We start from the raw sequence: 17,943 nt of genomic DNA, 5'->3' as shown, positions 1-17,943 counted from the left end.
TTACTTTATCTTTTCAAAAATATCTGATTCAAATCCAGAAAGTATAGTAAGCTAGAACTAAAACTAAGAAAAACGAAAAACCCAAAAAAAAAAAAAAAAAAAAAAAGCTCACAAATAATTTAGGCTCATGCAAAATGCAAGCAAGCAGACAAGCAAACAAGCTGTACGGTTGGAAACGAATAAGAGGAAAATTGGAAAAATTAAAAAATAATTAATGGAACCATGTTCGCTACTTATACAGGGAACCTAGAGTGGGAGAGCTCCTAATCTTGAGTGACATCTACTTCCCCTTTTCCCACCCCACGCTCCTGTCTGTTTGACCGTGGTTCTGGCCTCGGTGTGTCAAACGATTTTTTTCTCCTTTCTATTCCAATATGTACCAAGTCGCGTACAGGCTTGTCTTCAGTAGGATCTGCCTGTCTTTGCATTTGAAACCTTGCTTCTACTTCTTCGGTGGCTGGTGGTGTATCAGCCGCAGCTGTAAGAGTTCTCGACAGACAAATCAGGAAAATGGCTCGTTAGTAAGCAGTAGTTCGGGCGATGTGATTGGTCGACGAGCTTTCGACGGATTTCTTTTTTCTCTCTTTTTTGTCTGCAAAAAAATTTAAAAAAAAAAAAAAACTGAAGCGAAACAGGAAACAGAAAGAGCAGTAGGGAGGAGAGCCAAGCCAAGCCCAAGACGCAAGGCCTGGGTCAAGGTCAAGGTCAAGGCCCGGCCCGAACTGTCACGTGGGGCGAGCCGGGTTTTGCTCCCTCCGTAATCTCTGCTAATTTTTTTATTTTTTTGTTTGTTTGTTATTTCATCTCATTTGATTTCATTGTTTCGCTCTACTTGCGGCGAGCGAGCAGCGCGACGGTTTTCCAGGCGACGCGGATTGTGTCACGTGATTCGAGTTTGGTGACCCTTTTCACCTTTTCCATAAAGGGGATTGTGGGGTCTGGGTGCGATTCTCCGGCATTGGTGCTGCTGCTCCAGTTGTGGTAGCTGCTCCAGGTAGTGGTGTAGTTGTGGAACGCTTCCAGAGTCATGGTCTTTTCCATGACCAACGGGGTGGCCGCGCGGGTGGCCGTGGAGCGGCCGTCGTGTCTCCAAAGCTGGATGTCCTTGAACCACTTCTCTGGTGGGGGTAATTTGGGCAACAATTCTCTTAGATTTTGTCTGCCCGGTTGCTCCCAATATGGGCCCAAGCCAGCTGGTGGTTCGCTGTACTGCAAGTTTTCGATATCAGAATCTAGCTCCGGGAAATCAACAAATACCGGGTCCACGTAGCACCAGATGGCTAACGTTCCATCACTTGGTAAGACCGCAGCGACTTGCTCCATAGCGTTTTCCCAATCGAGCCAATGGGCACACTCGGCCATGGTAACCATGTCGGGCTTCAACCCGATCTCTTTTATGTCTCCATTGTAGGCAACAAATTGGACCTCTTGTTGGTTAGAATCTGAAGCCACTTTGCGGGCCTTCTCAACCATTGTCTGTGAGATGTCGGCACCAACGACTTTCTCGAAAGGCATGTGTTTACGTAGAGCAAACGTAGCGGTACCAGGACCACATCCTATGTCCAAAACGAGGTGGTGGTTGCCCTTATGGTACGCAGACAGGGTCTTGTACCAGTCGTCTGGGTAACTTGGTCTAAAGTCAGAGTAAACGGCAGCGTTGAAATCTTTAGCAGTGAAGGCGCTCATGATTAAGGATTGTGTTGTTGGAACTGGGATGTATCTGGGTCAGTTCTGGGTCAGTTTCTGGTCCAGTTGGAGGTATATTTCAGTGTGGTTTGCTGTGATTTGCCCTTAAATTACTTTAAAAAAAAAAAATCGGATACCAGTTGTTTTGTCTTGGCTTGGCTTGGCTTGGTTTCTAGCTTCTAGTAATGGAGATTCGAGAATCAAAGGCACCGACCGGCGGCCGGCCCTGGAAAAAATACTGCAGCTGTTGAAGATCAGGAAGTACCAAGAAGAGAGGGAAAAAAAAAAAAATTATAGGAGCTGGTTTATGATCACGAATCATAAAAAATGATAGGTCGTACCCGGATTCGAACCGGGGTTGTTCGGATCAAAACCGAAAGTGATAACCACTACACTATACAACCGTATGTTGTCGAACCACCCAGCAAAATCAGCGTCTTTGTGGTAGCTCTCAGAATTTTTTTTTTTTTCATTTTTCATAGTGTTTTTGTTGCTCTTGTTCTGGAACCCTCTCGACCACATCCAGACGGGAAAAAGAAGTGCGAGGGGTCCATACGTGGACCCCTCCTTAAGTATGTCCACGTGATTCATAGCCAATGATAGTATTTCGTATACAACGATAGGAAGGCCTTCCACCACCGCCCCCATACCCCATTCCCCATCAACAGCTGCGAGTCTTACTGTTGACCTGCCCCAGGGAGGAAAACGCCGCTAAGTCCGTATAATCACCCACGCCGAACTCAAAAATTAACGTGGGAATCACTCACTCCTTGTTCAAGGAACAGTAGGTAGGAGGTCCACGCATGGCGCGAACAAGCTACGTGTGTGTCTCGTGCCTACTCCGTCCTTCTTTCTATTAGCTCGCGCTTTCTTTTGCCGGAGGCCTTTTTTTTTTTTTTAAGCTTATTCTTTCTTCCGTACTTTCTGAGGTACAAACTCCCGACCGATGTGTCCGAGCGAATGGCAGGCTTTCGCAGTGTTTGTTTTTTTTTTTTTTTTCTCGGGTTTTTCGCCTGCTACGAAATAGAACGCTCATAGTAGATGAAAAATTTCGTCAAAGCTAAAGCATTAATGCAGCATTTTGATATATAAGTGATGCTTCAAGAAGAAAAAAAAAGTCTTGAACTTTTATTCTTTACACTTGAGTGTGTTTTAACATTCAAGCTAATCTGTTTAGTCAGTTTATAAACATCAAGCAACTGTTTGAATTTTATCATACGCAGCTAAACCAAACACACATTATTTATAGATAAGAAATGCCAGCTCCATTCAAGAAAGGTTCCGAAAAGAAGGGTGCAACTTTGTTCAAGACCAGATGTTTGCAATGTCACACCGTTGAAGAAGGTGGTCCACACAAGGTCGGTCCAAACTTGCACGGTGTCTTTGGTAGACACTCCGGTCAAGCTGCTGGTTACTCCTACACTGATGCTAACATCAAGAAGAACGTCTTGTGGGATGAACAAACCATGTCTGACTACTTGGAAAACCCAAAGAAGTACATTCCAGGTACCAAGATGGCCTTCGGTGGTTTGAAGAAGGAAAAGGACAGAAACGATTTGGTCACCTACATGCTGAAGGCTTGTAAATAAAGGGTGTGCCTGACTTGATAATATTCATCACTCACTCTTTATTTTTTTCTAATAGGTTTTTCGTTGCACAATAAAGCCATCAGTTACTCTTCTTTACTTGTAATTATTATCTCGTCTGATGGTTGAGGGAGAGATCTCAGTCTCTATCCCTCTTGGTGACTTATCGCTATGACCAGAATGCCCCCAAAAACAAAAACTCATGGAAACAGCAGATTTGGCGACGTTTTATGAGACATATTCTTCTAATATACCATTTCTCGAAGTCTCTCAGTATACACGGCAAGTCTTGCCAAAACCAACTTTATGATTATTTATTTATTTTTAAAAAAATTCCCCTAGTCTCATTACTATACTATTCTTTTATGTTAAACTTCTTTTTTGGTATACGAACCGAACCTTATCTCATTACATATATATAAGACCGACTCGTGTATATATAATATTATATGTTTGAAAAACATACTTGTTATATCCTTTAACAGAAGAGCAGATTTAAATTAGAGGTGTAAAGTACAGATAGTATTATATATATATGCACATGGTGAAAATTACATAGAGTTCTTTTACGTCAAATGATGAAGATATGCGAGCATTAAGGTGATGCGGCTCTCCATCACCTTTAATGAATCAATTAGTTTTCTTTTTTTTTTAAATAAAGAAGAACAATAATGAGACCAAACTCATGCCGAAGCTGAAAGGCGTGTTATTGCTACCTGCAGCTTTGGATGGAGATCCTGAAGCGGTTGTGCTTCCCGAAGCACTGGCAGTTGCCATGTTTTGAACAAATCCTGTCACAGCAGCAGATGATGATGATGAAGTTGATTCGGCAGTTTCCGATACTGCAGAACTGTTATCGGCCTGGTGGCCTTCATTGGATTCTGTGGTGGATGAAGACTTGGCTTGAGTTTGGGTTTGAGACTTCGAGTCCGACTTCGAGGAGGATGTCGAGGCAGATGACGACGACGATGATGTCTTGGTTGCGGAAGATGAGGATGAAGATGAGGACTTCTTGTCTGGAGTGTTATCGTCCAATCCGGAGTTGTCGTAATCCTTCAACACGGTGTTTGCATTACTCAAGAAAACGCCGCCTTCCATATAATCATCATCGCCAGTGTATTGGTAAACTTGGGTTCCGTTTTTCTTGACGCCAGCCGGTGGATCATAACAAGTAATGTTAACACTTTCGACAATACTGTAGTAGTAACCATTCTCTTGTATGTCTTGAGAATCCCAGTCAATCAAACCACCAGCCCATGCGATTGTACCTGGGGCATTAGTAGCATTACCACCTGGCCATATAGACAGCTGGATTCTAGCTGGCGTTTGTGGATAGTTGTATTGTTTGCTGGTTTCATTGTATGTTTCGTTTTTAAATAGTGTTCTGCCAGGTTGACCGTCAACGAGCCATGTGACCGCATCTTCCTTCCAATCGATTTCATACACATGGTAATCATCATCGTAAGAAGTGGCAGTCAGATTCTTGGAGTTGGTATAGTTCAAAGCACCCTGCCAGTACCAATTGGTTTGAACCTTTTGAGTATCAACACCGACCCATTCGTAATCAATTTCATCTTGGACAGAAGAAAACATGATGAACGCACTAACAACACCACCACCATGAGAAGCCTTAAACCTGGCTTTAACATTACCGTACCAAACATATCTGGTAGATGACAACACGGTACCACCGCTATTTTTAGGCATAGCCAAAATCAAAGCATTTTCATCATCATAGTCCATTGGGTAACCTTCATAAGTCCAGTTCGCCTTAGTGTAATCACCCAAATAGGTATATGCGCTAGCTAACTTTGATTTATAATTACTGAAAACAGTTTCGGAGTTCTGGCAAGCAGGCAAAGGCATGCATGCCTCTTTTTTGTATGAGAATTTAGGATTACAACCTCCTAAACAAAATGAACCAGATCCGCATGTACCGTATTGGTTACAGCATGGCTTGTCTTCCGGACAATGACTATCTTCGCTGCATGTTACTTCTGAGTCAGCAGAAACAGCCTTTAAAGCAATTGAGAGGATTGCTAGCCCTTTAATAAAACACTTCATATTATAGGCACTTATCTACCTCTAGAATGTCTTGAATTCTATCTCTAAGGATATAGCTGAAAAAAAAAGTCTGGACCCTATATACCTAACGAATCTACCTACCGTAAACAAACTATTCGACCCGAACTTTCTATTTATATATGTGACAAAACCACTCGAACATCTAATTCAGATGAATGATGCGTTCCAATCATGTCAAACACTCTCTTCAGCCTTAACTGCCTATTAACTACCGCGTTTTTTGAGTGATGTACGCTCATCGCGAAAAAACCCTGCCGGCATTAGGACGAAAACTGCTCCGGCAAATTCTTTCCATCACGAAGAAAGAGTATAATTACCTAAAATGGTAATATGGCATGTATCAAAAATGGAAAAACAGTACTAATTGTTCATTTTCTTTGAGAAATTGCCTAAACCGGTATTAAGGTTTGAGGGTTCTTACACTTTGTTAGTGGAAAAACAGAGGCTTTTGGTACCTAACAAGCGAAGATGGCTGCTAACATTCTTACGATACAAACACAGTTTATGTCCTGTTGAATGTTTTATGTTTATGTTTTGGCTTAGCTTTAGTACTTGCTTTTTTGTTTTTGTTTTTGTTTATGTCTTAAGTTCAGCTTTAGCATATATTAGTATATATTACTATGTACAGGTCTGTCAAAAACACATACGTCGCCATGGTGAAGTAGATACACCTCTTGATAGGGGAAATTTTTTGAAGTTGCTTACTTATTTCTGGTAGGACCCTGGTAAATATGTGGAAAAACTTGACAATTCGAGCGGTATACAGAATATAACATTAACATTAAGTACCTATATCTATTGATTACACAGTTCCGCTTATTACTAGTAAAGGAAGTTTTATTTGTCTGTTGGCTGGCTGAATGCTTCTATATAACTTGTATCTAATCATTCAACGTCTGAATCCGAATCGGATTCAGAGTTCGAGTCCCGCTCGGAATCAGAAGCGGCAGTGTTGGTGCTTTCTTCTAGTTCTTCCTCCTCTTCAGAACCCAATTTGGCCTTCTCTGTGTGTATTTCATATTTTTGTTGGTTCTTTCTTGAAAGCATATGGGTAAATGATTTTTGCGGCTCGCGGACATTCCAATTCAAGGTCCGGCTTATGCCATCGATGAATTCGGTGCTTCGAGCTTCGAGCGTTGGGAAAGAGTAGGGACTTGCTGTTATTACGATGTAGTCTCCTTTCTGCATTTCCACTCTGTTTTTACCATCGAAAGCGGCCCATGCAGTGCTTCTACTGGTTCTGGGAACCTTCACCTTCAGCGTCATGCTGTCTGGTAATATTATGGGTCTGAAACTCAACGTGTGAGGGCAAATTGGAGTCACTGCAATAGCGTTCACGCTAGGGTAGACTAATGGACCACCAGCGCTTAGGGAATAGGCGGTGGAGCCCGTTGGCGACGCAATAATCAAGCCATCAGCTTGGGCCACAGTGAGTAACGAGCCATCGCCGTATAATTCTAACATAGCAATAAACGGACTTGGACCCCTGTCTATAGTTAGCTCATTCAATACATGGTACTCTCCCTTAAGGTCATACTTGATATGCGTCTTTCCTGATTCTTCGTCCTTCCTCTTAATCCTTCTTTTATACAACTGACAGCATAGCCTCATCCGCATCTTGGACTTGATCTTATTTTGAAGAACCTTAGACAAATCGTGCTTGAAGTTTTCAAATTGGAAATTGGTTAGGAAGCCAAGCGAGCCCAGTGCGAACGACATGACGGGAGGGACATTCTTTTGGAATATCGAAGATACGTATAACACAGTTCCATCTCCTCCAAGAGTAATAATTAGGTCAAAGAAATATTCGTTCTCTTTGACAAAAGTGGGTGTCCAATACCTAATCTTATGTGACCCACATTTGCTATCTTTACACAATTCTTTCGCATTGAAAGGTTCGTTCTTCTCGAATTTTGCATCCACGTATATGTCTATCGAGGGGTAGTTCACGAGAATCCATTCTACCATCTCCCTGGTTAGATATATCAATGAATCATCCTGTTTCTTAGTTACAATCATTAAGTTCTTGACCTCCAAAGCTACCTTAGTATTAGAGAGATTTTTAGATAGAATTCGAACACCATGTGCCGTAGATGATAACTGTGCATGAGAATATGCCTTTTTCATGTCTTCACTCCCGGTGGACAGTTTTCTAAACATACGTTCCGTAGTCAGCATTTCATCTACATTATCGTTCTCTTCTCCTTGAAAGTCATCGACCTGTTGCAGCTCCTTGTGCAGCAGATGATCTGGGTCATTTGGTTCCATTCCATCACTGCACATGACATTCTGGAAGCGCTCACAACCGTTATGTCTGTTTTGTCTTTTTACTTCAAATGATAAAGGCACGCTAGTTCTTGAAGAGCTATTGCTACTGGAACACTCCATGCCAGTGGGTAATGCCTTTTCTTCAAGCGGGTGGTTAACCATACCAGATATATTGTTGTCTATATTGACGAAGAAGTGGGCTTAGTGTTTTGATAGTACGCCTCCGCATTTTATAGAGCATCCCGGAGTGTATTTGTGTGGAGTTTTGTTACTCGTTTAATATTTATTCCCTCTATATTTTACATATAATGAAATAGTGAAAATACTACACGAAGAACGGCTGAAAAAGATGGGTTGAACGGTATGAGTGGAAACAGGACCGATAAGTGCCTGATGTTTCCGATCCGTTGATAATTAACTTTATTCTGGGGCACCGGTCAGATACCTTTCCTTTTGGTTTTGCTTCTGCTTAACTAGGGATCAAATATAACATGCGCACATTGTATTAATAAAAAAGCGTGTGTAGTGTCTATAATGATATATACTGCTCTATGTATTATAACGAGAAGCTGATGGGTTCATTATCTATTGGACTTCGGAAACTCTGCAAGTCCAGTTGTCAGATTCGAGTAATGGGAGCGATGCACCTAAACACCAACCCAATTCGTTATTTGCTATAGTTTTTGCTGTTCTCAATTCTCTGTGTAGAGGAATGTCATAGCCAGTATGCAACAAGGAAACTTGGAATGAGAGATCCAAACACCATTGAGGCTCCTTACTTAGTTGGTCTATCGAGTCCTCAATGCCACTGAAAACACTCTTCCATACATCCTCGCCATTACACACAGTTCTTGCTAAGTCTTGCAACTCCTGTAGGGTAAATGACAATGGCAAGCCAAGAGGTTGTGTTCTATCGTAGAAGTAAGAGAAAACGTAGAGGTCATTAGTTTCCTTAAAGGTGTGAACTAAGGAAGGTTGGTGAACACCATTGAAAGAACAAGGAGGTGTCTTACATTCTGCGTCCTTGTTCAAGATCTTGTCAGCAAGGAATCTACACTGTGGACCAGCTGGGACTGAGGGGCCCTTGAAAGTGACAGTGTAAATTTCATTACTAGACAGTTTCACTTTTTCGTTCTTAGCAACCTGTCCAGGAGGCAAGCATGGTGAGATTAGCTCGTGAGTCTTTGCGGTTTGTCCCTTTTCAATCTTACCATCCTTAATGGCAGTTTCAACCAATACCGAATTGATTCTGTTTCTACCTTGCATTAAACCGTAGCCAAGGTGAGAGAATTGATACAACGTGTAAGTGTGACCACCAAACTGTAGTTCGTACTTATGTTCTCCATCAACCATTTTCTCATTAGGAGGGAAGTTTGGCTCGAAAACAATCTGCGTAGAACCACCACCCAAGTCAAACACAGCAGCAGTTGGTAGTTTAGAACCAGCTCCAATGTTTCCTAATAAATAGTTAGCAGTAACCCAGGCAAAGACACCTTCTTCTTCACCGTTCATAATGGATACACCGTTACCTTCCACCACAGGGAATGGGTACTTTTCCTCCAAACGCTTGCGGACCTGCTTCAAGATGTTAGATGACTTTTCTTCTCCCAACAATCTCAAACCAGCAGTAGCCTTCACCGCAACCGGCGTGCAACTTCTTTTGCTCTTTGGAACTGCTTCCATAGCAACCTCTAGTAATGGATCGAGCGACTCTGCAGCACCAATCGCATTAGTATCAAAGCTTGACAAACCGGGTTTCAACATCTCAAACGTCTCATTAATTAAAGTTGGAGGCTGGGTGCAAACATCAAACTCATACACGTGAACACGACTACCAGTGGAACCAGCATCGATCATAACAACATATTTATGGTCCTCTGAACATTTACCACTCTTAGAAGCAGAATCAGCCTTTGTCTTACCAGTAGTTGTACTGTCTTCAGCTTTCTGGCTGCTAACTGCCTTGGGCACGTATTCCTGTTGTTGGTGTTCCATTGGCGTAGATGGATTGGGCACATGCACTCCATCTGGTGTTTCCAAACGACTCGAGTTCGCCAACGATCCCGTCGACGAAGATACAGAAGATCTGAGCAACAGAATTAGCATTAACGCAGTTAATGCCCCGATGAGGAATCGATAGTTTCGAACTATCGAATTAACGTGCATTCTTTAGTTTCTCGTGTTGATCCCCTGCAATACCACTATTAGAGCCCTCAAATAGACTCCTTCGAAATATCTGAGCTTCAAATTGTTTCAGCACTAAAGAAATATGCTTCCTAGATTACGTGAAATGTCTTGAGCTTGGTGTTATAACGCGTCTTGCAAAAATGACTTTAATTTTATTCTATTATTTCATTTTTAAGTTGTGAAACGCTTTTTCATGTACTAACTGTTCTTTTTATGAAACGAAATTATATACTTCGTGATGCTGAAAAACGTCAATATCGTAAGGCAGTAGGTTCAGTAGAATAGGTAAAGTTGATGAGATGGGGTAACTAAAAAAGAGCTGAAGGAGGCTTAGAGATAGTTGTAATAGTATGAGTCGAAACGTGAATAAGGCGAACTCTGTTCTTGTGCGATATCAAGAGGCTGAAGCAGCTGCGTCAGGAGGATATCAGGACTTTTCTCGGTTGAAAAGGCCTACTCGGATTAATAAGGTAGACAAATTAGACGAGGCAATACGATGGAGGAGCGAACTTGTGAAAGAGATTGGACAGCGGATTACACAGATTCATGATCCGTCCTTAAATGAGCAACAGATACGAGAGCTTAATGAGGAGCTAAATAAGCTTTTCGAAGAGAAGGGACGATGGGATTTCCATATCAAGAATAGACTAAAGGGACCGGATTTGAAAAAGAGAAAGCAGTTGAACACTACTGGAGGCACGCTTCTAAAGGGGACGAGGTATTTTGGAAGAGCTTTGGAGTTGCCTGAGGTTCGTGAGCTTTTGAAGGAAGAAAAAGAACGAAGGGAAAAGCACAAAAGTGCGAAGGAAAAGGACTTGGAGTTGCAAAAGAAGATACAACGATGGAAAAACACGTTGAGAGACGATAATTACTATATGTCATATGGGGCTGAAGTTAGAGTGTACGATGAGGAAAGACAGATTGAGATGCTTCGTTCAAAGCTTCCGAACAATGATAATAAACCGTTGGTTGAAATTCCTACATTGCCCGTTCCTTCATTGAAAGATATCGAAAAATGGCTTGTGCAGAGACGGAGAAAGGAACTACAAAAACAGCTTGATTTATAGGAGATGATTAGGGGCGGTTATCATCATCTCTCTGTTTCGTCTATATGGTATATCGTTCTATTTTCTTCTGTCTGTAGTTAAGTACTGCTATTCTATTTCATATATACGTAATTGTCGCTTTCACTGCGAATCATGACTTGGTAATTTAAACAGTTGTGTGCCTCTTGCGAACAGTTTTGACATTCTACGTGTGGAGCTTTCCTTCGGTCTTTCTTGTGCAGGTGCACTTGGCATATCAAGTGGTTGGTTGAAAATCCAAGGCTTATTCTGATTGTCGGTTCCCGCATGGTTTGATGAGTGCGGAGATGATATTCCACTGTCATTCCAAATACTATGAAAGGATGGTGAGAAGGCAGAATCTGGAACAGAATGAATTGTTTTCGAAGGAACCATCATTGGGGATGTGGTTGCCCCGTTATTCAATGCAGAATGGAAAGAAATAACATCATCATTGGGAGCGTCGTTGAGGACGCCGAGAAAGCTTCTATCAGTATGTGGTTTAAATTGCGGTGCAGGAGAGAGTGAGGAATCTGATGATACAATAGGAGCTATTTGATGTTGTGATAAAGATTGCTGATGAGAGGGTTGAGTTGGGGGTTGTGGTTGATTTTGAGGTGGAAGGCTAGAGGGGCTAAATGGCCGCGAAATTTGGCTTGAACTATTCCAGTATTCGTCTAATTGGTCATTAGTGAACAGTAAGGCGGTTCTAGGCTTATCAGCAACGTCTGCGACCATATTCTCCAAACCGGAGATCAGATGCGAAGAGTCCTCATATTCTGCGTTATGGTAGAATGGCTCATGAGAAGACGTCGGTAGACTCTGTGTGGGGTCTGCTGCTGCGGCAAGCGGTGTTTGTTGCTGCTGTTGATGCTGCTGCTGTCCTTGTTGTAGCCAAGATGTGAATGGTGCTGAAGCAACAGTCTGGGCCAAAAGCGAACCACTGGTATTGTAATTTGCATATGAAGAAGGATCATGCAAATGTAACTGGTGAGTTGGATTATGGTTAGTCATATCGTTGTTAATGCCACTCTGAGATGGTTGTTGGGACATAGAGTATGTCTGTAAAGTGAGTTCATTTTTTAGCTGTATATTTTTGGTTTGTAATTCTTTCCATACTCTTTCTAGATGGTCAATCCTTTTATTGAAACGGCTTTTCGATGCTTTCCATTGGTTGTCTAGTTTTTGGTCAATCTCTAGTTCAGATTTTATGGCTTGGACCAAAGAGGTCTGTTGTGGCAAACTATTCAACAGATCTTCTCCACTGGACGAGAGTAAGCCAGACCTTTGAACAGTAGATTCGTTTATCTTTTTCATAACTTGTGCCCAATTAATGGTAGAAGAGTCCGAAGATGAATTTTGGTTTTGATGAGAGGCAGAGCCATTTGATTCGTTATCCATAAGTTTTTTGATTTGATTTAGTTTTTTATTTTCATCTTCTTGCTGTGCTATTTCTTCTTGTAGTTTCTTTACTTGCTCTGATGTAGCTGAAATTGCATCATTCAACTTATCAGACATTTTACGATATTTTTCTTGTAAAGTCTCTTTTTTCTTTTCGATATCATCATTTTTAGTCCATGAATCCATATCTTTGTTCATCTTCGATATTTTGGTTTCAATTTGTTTTATTGATCTCTCAAGTTTCTCTCTCTTCAAATCGTATAATACTTTAGAAGATTCCAAAGAGTTGATCGTTGACTTCATGGATTTTTTGAGTTCTATTTCGTGGTTCCATTGAACTTTTAAATTATCTAGTTCCATCTGTAACTGTAGTTTGGTGTCATTAAAATCTTGCAATATCATTGAGTGCTGTTGCAACACGTCATGTAATTCCTCCTGTGAACATACCAAAATGTTTTTCAAATCTTGGATAGAGAAGCCCTCCAAGTCATTTAGCGTTGTTAACGAGGAGTACGAGGGGGTCGCCGTCTTAGTGGACTGAGTTATCATCAAGGGCTTTCTCCACTTCACATCTGCAGGTAGTAAGTGTGTCAGATCCTCCATTATTTGTGCTTCCTCCTGTTCTGGTACCGGAGGTACACTTGACTCAAGTTTGGTATCGCCTGGTAGAGTCATCACGAACACATTAGGAAGCTTATTAGTGAACCCCAACTGGTTGACCGTGACTAGGTCTAGCTGATACGTCTGACCAGAAGCTAGCCCCCTCAAATGTACAAACGTGTATGCCCTTTTCGTGTTTGGGAAATTGCCCACTAGCTTCCCATCTAAATAGAGCTTATACGAAACGACTTTGAATCGGTGGTGGTTTTCCTCTACACCCGATACGGTGTATATACAATCGGGCTCATTCTCCCAGTGTAGAGTAATGCTATCCTGTGTAATCTTATCGACCGAAACCTTGGTGGACTGTGGTAGTTCGATGTTCAGAAGACCGACAATCTTAAAGACCGGAATACGTAAAAACTGGAACAGTCTGTACCACAACCATATAACGGCAAGCAGCGTGCACGCAGTGTAAGTTATCATAACTTTTTTTGCGTTTTAGCCCTTGCCCCAAAATTATCACTATACAGGTCTGCTTTCAGGTAGACTGATCAATGCGCTTGCTACTCTTCAAAATTAATTTATAATATCTGTTTTTTCGTTCATTTAACGTTGGGTAAACTTTTCAAACATCTTGCTAAATGTTGATGTTTTCATGTTTCATACTATATCAACAAAAATAAAATGTATGTTTGAAAAGTAGACAGGTACAAAAGGGACGGGAAAGAAGAAAAAAAATGAAATGAAATAAAATAAAATTACATAGTATAAAGATGCTCTGGATAGTCGTTGGTCTAATACAAGTACGCTATTCAGCGTACGAGTGCTATATATGTATGTAGGGAAGAAAGAAATATGTAGTGTCTGGCGTGTTTCATTTCAACACGAAATGATCGCCTCTTAGTTTCAAATACGCCTGTTCTGCTCCCGGAGCCATTGGCTTTATTATCAGAGAGTATATCTCGCTATTGTGGAATCTGAGACCGGTGTTTGGTGCCTTGTAGTGAGACTTTAACCCCGTTACGTCGCAATACTTCTTGGCTGGCCTGGTAGATGGGTACGCCTGCACGTTAAAGTACGACAATCTGGTCTTGTTGTAGTTGGGATCTTCAGCCGCATCGCCCTCCATCTCCTTCTCTTTCTCCTTCTCCTTTTCCCGGGTCAAACGTTTCCACTCGTCAGATATCAACGCTTTAGCGTTCTTGTTACGTTTCAAGTGCTTATGCCACGTAGGTTGCTTGAATCGAAGCCCTGTAGTGTCATTTTCTGCTGCCACTTGTTTCAAGAACTCGATTCTGTCCATGCTTTTACGAGAGGAAAACTAACTTTTGACCAGCCTATACTATCCGATGTCCGATGCACGATCTGTTCCTTCTGTTTCTATCCAAGTTTCCATCCAAGTTTCCATCCAAGTTTCCATCCAGGTTTCCCTAGCTGTTCTAAGTATATAGTAGTACATCATAGATTTTGACAGATGAGCTAGCTAGAGATGGAGAGAGAATGGAGAAAACACACCAATTCGGCGTCACGTGGTTTCGGCTTTTTTGTTTTTCTCTCTTCGTTTTCTGTTGTTCTATGGAAAACTGGATATTTTTCTTTAGAATGGGAGAGAGAATGTGTGATTATGTGTGTTATGTATGCGAGCGGATTTAACAAATGAAAAAACCAGGTGTTGACGCATTTAAGAGGGAGTTATATCCGGTAAGGGTCCTTGATAATGGGGAACGGCTAACACCATCGAGTGCTCATCGCCTCATCAGCTGTTGATAGAACGGCAAACAAAGGGGCAGAGAAGGCAAGGGATACTTTATATCCGGGGGTGCGAAGAGAGGAGGCCTAAAAGTAAGGATATTGGAACGAAATTAAAGGTATATGTATATGTTGTCACACATGTAGATCTGGGTGTTTAAACTTGTTTAAGTAAAGTTATTATTTGAGAAGTTGCAATTTTAGCTTAGTGTAGTAGTAAAGTGCATGATGGAATAACGAAAAAGGTGTTTGATTGATTGTGTAGTTGAGAGGAGTATTCGTATATATAGACGTACGTATGGTATCAAGTTCAGGTTGGTTGGGGGAGGAGTGTGGATCAAAGGGCAGTCAGTAGTAAGTCGAACAAAACAAAATAAAACCAACCTGCAACTAATAGTAATACTAATATTATGTTGAGCGTTGAATTAGAAAAGGGTAAACAAAATGACGGGCCTGATCCACACCACGAACATGCCAAGAAGTCGTATGGTGTCCAAAAGGTGGAAATTCTCAACAAACAGTACTCATCGCTGGCCAATAAGGCGATGATCTTTGTCTCCATTTTTTTGATGGCTTATGTGTACCGTTTGGATGCGATGGTGCGCAAGACGTTTACGGCGCATGCGATCAACTCTTACCGGACCCATTCGCTGATCTCTACAGTTGGTGTTGTAAGATCTGTGTCAGCCGCGGCATCCATGCCGATATATTCGAGATTATCAGACGCAGTTGGAAGAATCGAACTGATTGTGTGTGCTGTGGTTCTATATGTGATCGGGACCATTGTGTGCTCGCAGGCAACAGATGTGACGAGGTATGCAGCTGGGATGATTCTGTACCAGTTTGGGCTCAGTGGACTCGCGATCTTGTTCAAGATCATCTCTGCCGATTTTTCCAGTTTGAACTGGAGACTCTTCTGCACGTTAGTCAGTGCTTCGCCATACATAATCAATACCTGGATCTCCGGAAATGTTGCTTCCACCATCGGTGTGAAACATTGGTCGTGGGGTATCGGTATGTGGGCAATCTGGCTGCCCATCGCAACGCTTCCTCTAGTATGTTGCTTCTTGCATATGACTTACCGGGCCAAACGGAATGGCGACTGGAAAGAGTTGAAAGCGCTTGAAGGCAGAAGTTTCAAGGCTCTTTTGAAATTTATCTGGGAAGACCTCGATATTATTGGGGTTCTAAGTTTCACTTTGATTCTTGGTTTGATCTTGACGCCATTCACATTGGCTGGTGGGGAGCACCGTAAGTGGAAAACGGCCAGGGTTATTGTCCCCTTGGTTCTTGGTTTTGTCATGATTCCCGTGTTCATTGTTTGGGAGAGAAAATTCGCTGCCAAGCCTATTTGCCCCGAGAAGCTTTTCAAGAAGAAGTCTGTCATCGTGGGGTTGTGCATTGGTGTGTTGATCGACTTTGTCTGGCAAATACAGGGCGAATATCTATATACTATCCTTGTGGTTGCCGTAAACGAATCTGTGAGATCTGCCACCAGAATCAATTCCTTGTACTCATTCTCCACCACAATAAGTGGTCTAATTGTCGGATTAATAGTCGTGTATGTCAGAAGACTCAAATTCTTCATTATCGGCGGAACATGCATTTGGATGATTGCTCTAGGTATCATGGTCAAATACCGTGGTGGGCTGTCCAGCCACGGCGGTGTCATTGCTGGCCAGGTGCTACTTGGTGTTGGTTCCGGTTTATTCACCCATTCCACCCAGGCTCTATTGCAAGCCTTGGTCAGCCACGAGGTCATGAGCACAGTTACAATGCTCTACAGTGCTTCCTACTACGTCGGATCCGCTATAGGAAGTTCTATTAGTGGTGCCGTTTGGACCCAAGCCCTTCCTCACCAAATCAATAAAAGAATCGCTAACGCTACCATCGCCAAAATGGCGTACAAGGCTCCATTATCGTTCATTGTGAAAAACAAGTGGGGTACTCCGGGAAGAGAAGCTCTAGTAGAAGCATATCGCCACGTTCAGAAAATCCTAATCGTGATATCCTTGTGTTTCTGCGTCCCCATCGTCTGTCTAGCCGTTCTTCTTGACGATCCCGTGTTGGAAAATGTCCAGGCAAAAGAAGACACGGAATCCGAATACGAGTCTGACACTGCAACCACCACCACTACTACTGCAGGAGTTTCAAAGCTTTGATATTTATGTCTCCAATAATTCGCTCTTTCTTGTCCTGACACTATGCAAACACAGACATTCCACTCTCACTCTCTATTTACTCGCTATATACATGATGTAACGAATTAATACGTCGCAAATTTAGTATCATGTGATCTTTAAATCGAAAATCAAAAACCAAAAAACCAAAAAACCAACATCCCAAATTCCAATTCTAGTTCCAATTCTGATTACAAAATCCAAAAATATAGCTGACAAAACAAAATCCCAGCCTATAACCAGAGCTACGCCCACCTGATGCCACTGTGACGTGACGAACAAGGAAAGGAACAACAAGAACAAAGGATCGGAGTGTTTCCCAAACCGGCAGTATCCGCGGCCATATTAAGGAAACAAAACAAGTACAAAAAAAAAAAAAACCCAAACAAAATTCAAGAAAAAGAAAAAACGAAAACTGCAAAAGGAACGGCCCTTTGGTAACTCAAAAGAAACACGCGTAGGGATTTTCCGAGAGACATTTGCCCATCTCGAGACATTCACAGACAAAGACGCAGAGTTTAATTTCTTTTTCTTATTTCTTTTGTTCGATCGCTGTTACGCTCTTCTTTTGGTTCCCTTCCTACCAATCCTGGCCCGGCCGGTGAGTTTCTAGGCTGAAGGGTTAGCCCGCTAGGCAGAGTTCAGAGGTTGAGCCCAGTCCGGAAAATAGCGCGCTAGGCGGAGCGGTTTTGTGGGGGTCGCGCCGATGATCATTCTAGACAGAGAGGGCATCTTATTACCATTCCAAGAGCGAATGAGAGTGTTCAATATTGCTTTAGGGCATTCTGCATTGAGGTTACGGCTCGCACTTTACTTTGGGTTTCCATGCTTTAGTGTAAGCTACTATTATTTATAGGGTGTTAGTGTGCTATATTACTTTGCTTGTTGGTTCTTTTTTTTTTTTTTTCCTTTCAGTATTACTCATTGGGCTTCTTTTCGTTTACTCATCGCCTACTTGCTGAATACCGGCAATTGGCATATACTCGCACACCATTCTTCATTATATATGCTCATGCCATAAGATGGCTATATATATATATAAAAGAGAGAGTAAAGTGCGAGTGGGAAAGGCAAGTAAGTTCTTGATGTAACACCTGTTTTTCGTAGTACTTTTGCAAATCTGGCGAGAACCAA

General features: G+C 42.0%; 9 protein-coding genes and 1 non-coding gene across 10 annotated transcripts; 3 read left to right on the top strand and 7 right to left on the bottom strand.

The window, feature by feature from the left end:
* Positions 1-828: 828 nt before the first annotated feature.
* On the bottom strand, positions 829-1,686 carry TMT1 (trans-aconitate 3-methyltransferase; the record flags this gene model as incomplete). Its single annotated transcript, XM_022818789.1, has 1 exon — positions 829-1,686. The coding sequence occupies one exon, from the start codon at positions 1,684-1,686 to the stop codon at positions 829-831; it is 858 nt and encodes a 285-aa protein (XP_022675421.1).
* Positions 1,687-2,018: 332 nt separating this feature from the next.
* Positions 2,019-2,090, bottom strand: KLMA_R311. The gene has a single exon. It is a non-coding gene; the product is annotated as a tRNA-Gln (tRNA).
* An 852-nt stretch (positions 2,091-2,942) lies between these two features.
* On the top strand, positions 2,943-3,275 carry CYC7 (cytochrome c; the record flags this gene model as incomplete). Its single annotated transcript, XM_022818788.1, has 1 exon — positions 2,943-3,275. One exon carries the CDS (start codon positions 2,943-2,945, stop codon positions 3,273-3,275), a length of 333 nt encoding a protein of 110 aa, XP_022675420.1.
* Positions 3,276-3,923: 648 nt separating this feature from the next.
* UTR2 (chitin transglycosylase UTR2) lies at positions 3,924-5,336 on the bottom strand (the record flags this gene model as incomplete). Its single annotated transcript, XM_022818787.1, has 1 exon — positions 3,924-5,336. One exon carries the CDS (start codon positions 5,334-5,336, stop codon positions 3,924-3,926), a length of 1,413 nt encoding a protein of 470 aa, XP_022675419.1.
* A 906-nt stretch (positions 5,337-6,242) lies between these two features.
* Positions 6,243-7,787, bottom strand: YEF1 (NADH/NAD(+) kinase; the record flags this gene model as incomplete). The annotated part of the gene is made up of 1 exon (XM_022818786.1): positions 6,243-7,787. One exon carries the CDS (start codon positions 7,785-7,787, stop codon positions 6,243-6,245), a length of 1,545 nt encoding a protein of 514 aa, XP_022675418.1.
* A 423-nt stretch (positions 7,788-8,210) lies between these two features.
* GDA1 (guanosine diphosphatase) lies at positions 8,211-9,791 on the bottom strand (the record flags this gene model as incomplete). The annotated part of the gene is made up of 1 exon (XM_022818785.1): positions 8,211-9,791. The coding sequence occupies one exon, from the start codon at positions 9,789-9,791 to the stop codon at positions 8,211-8,213; it is 1,581 nt and encodes a 526-aa protein (XP_022675417.1).
* Positions 9,792-10,162: 371 nt separating this feature from the next.
* Positions 10,163-10,879, top strand: ISY1 (Isy1p; the record flags this gene model as incomplete). Its single annotated transcript, XM_022818783.1, has 1 exon — positions 10,163-10,879. The coding sequence occupies one exon, from the start codon at positions 10,163-10,165 to the stop codon at positions 10,877-10,879; it is 717 nt and encodes a 238-aa protein (XP_022675416.1).
* Positions 10,880-10,999: 120 nt separating this feature from the next.
* On the bottom strand, positions 11,000-13,363 carry GTA1 (Gta1p; the record flags this gene model as incomplete). The annotated part of the gene is made up of 1 exon (XM_022818782.1): positions 11,000-13,363. The coding sequence occupies one exon, from the start codon at positions 13,361-13,363 to the stop codon at positions 11,000-11,002; it is 2,364 nt and encodes a 787-aa protein (XP_022675415.1).
* A 391-nt stretch (positions 13,364-13,754) lies between these two features.
* Positions 13,755-14,183, bottom strand: IES6 (Ies6p; the record flags this gene model as incomplete). The annotated part of the gene is made up of 1 exon (XM_022818781.1): positions 13,755-14,183. One exon carries the CDS (start codon positions 14,181-14,183, stop codon positions 13,755-13,757), a length of 429 nt encoding a protein of 142 aa, XP_022675414.1.
* Positions 14,184-15,039: 856 nt separating this feature from the next.
* SIT1 (siderophore iron transporter 1) lies at positions 15,040-16,791 on the top strand (the record flags this gene model as incomplete). Its single annotated transcript, XM_022818780.1, has 1 exon — positions 15,040-16,791. The coding sequence occupies one exon, from the start codon at positions 15,040-15,042 to the stop codon at positions 16,789-16,791; it is 1,752 nt and encodes a 583-aa protein (XP_022675413.1).
* Positions 16,792-17,943: the final 1,152 nt, after the last annotated feature.

The sequence above is a fragment of the Kluyveromyces marxianus genome, chromosome 3 (genome assembly GCF_001417885.1).
Source record: "Kluyveromyces marxianus DMKU3-1042 DNA, complete genome, chromosome 3".
Taxonomy (NCBI): Eukaryota; Fungi; Ascomycota; class Saccharomycetes; order Saccharomycetales; family Saccharomycetaceae; genus Kluyveromyces; species Kluyveromyces marxianus.
Note: the sequence above shows the minus strand (reverse complement) of the source record. Positions and strands in the feature narration are given on the sequence as shown.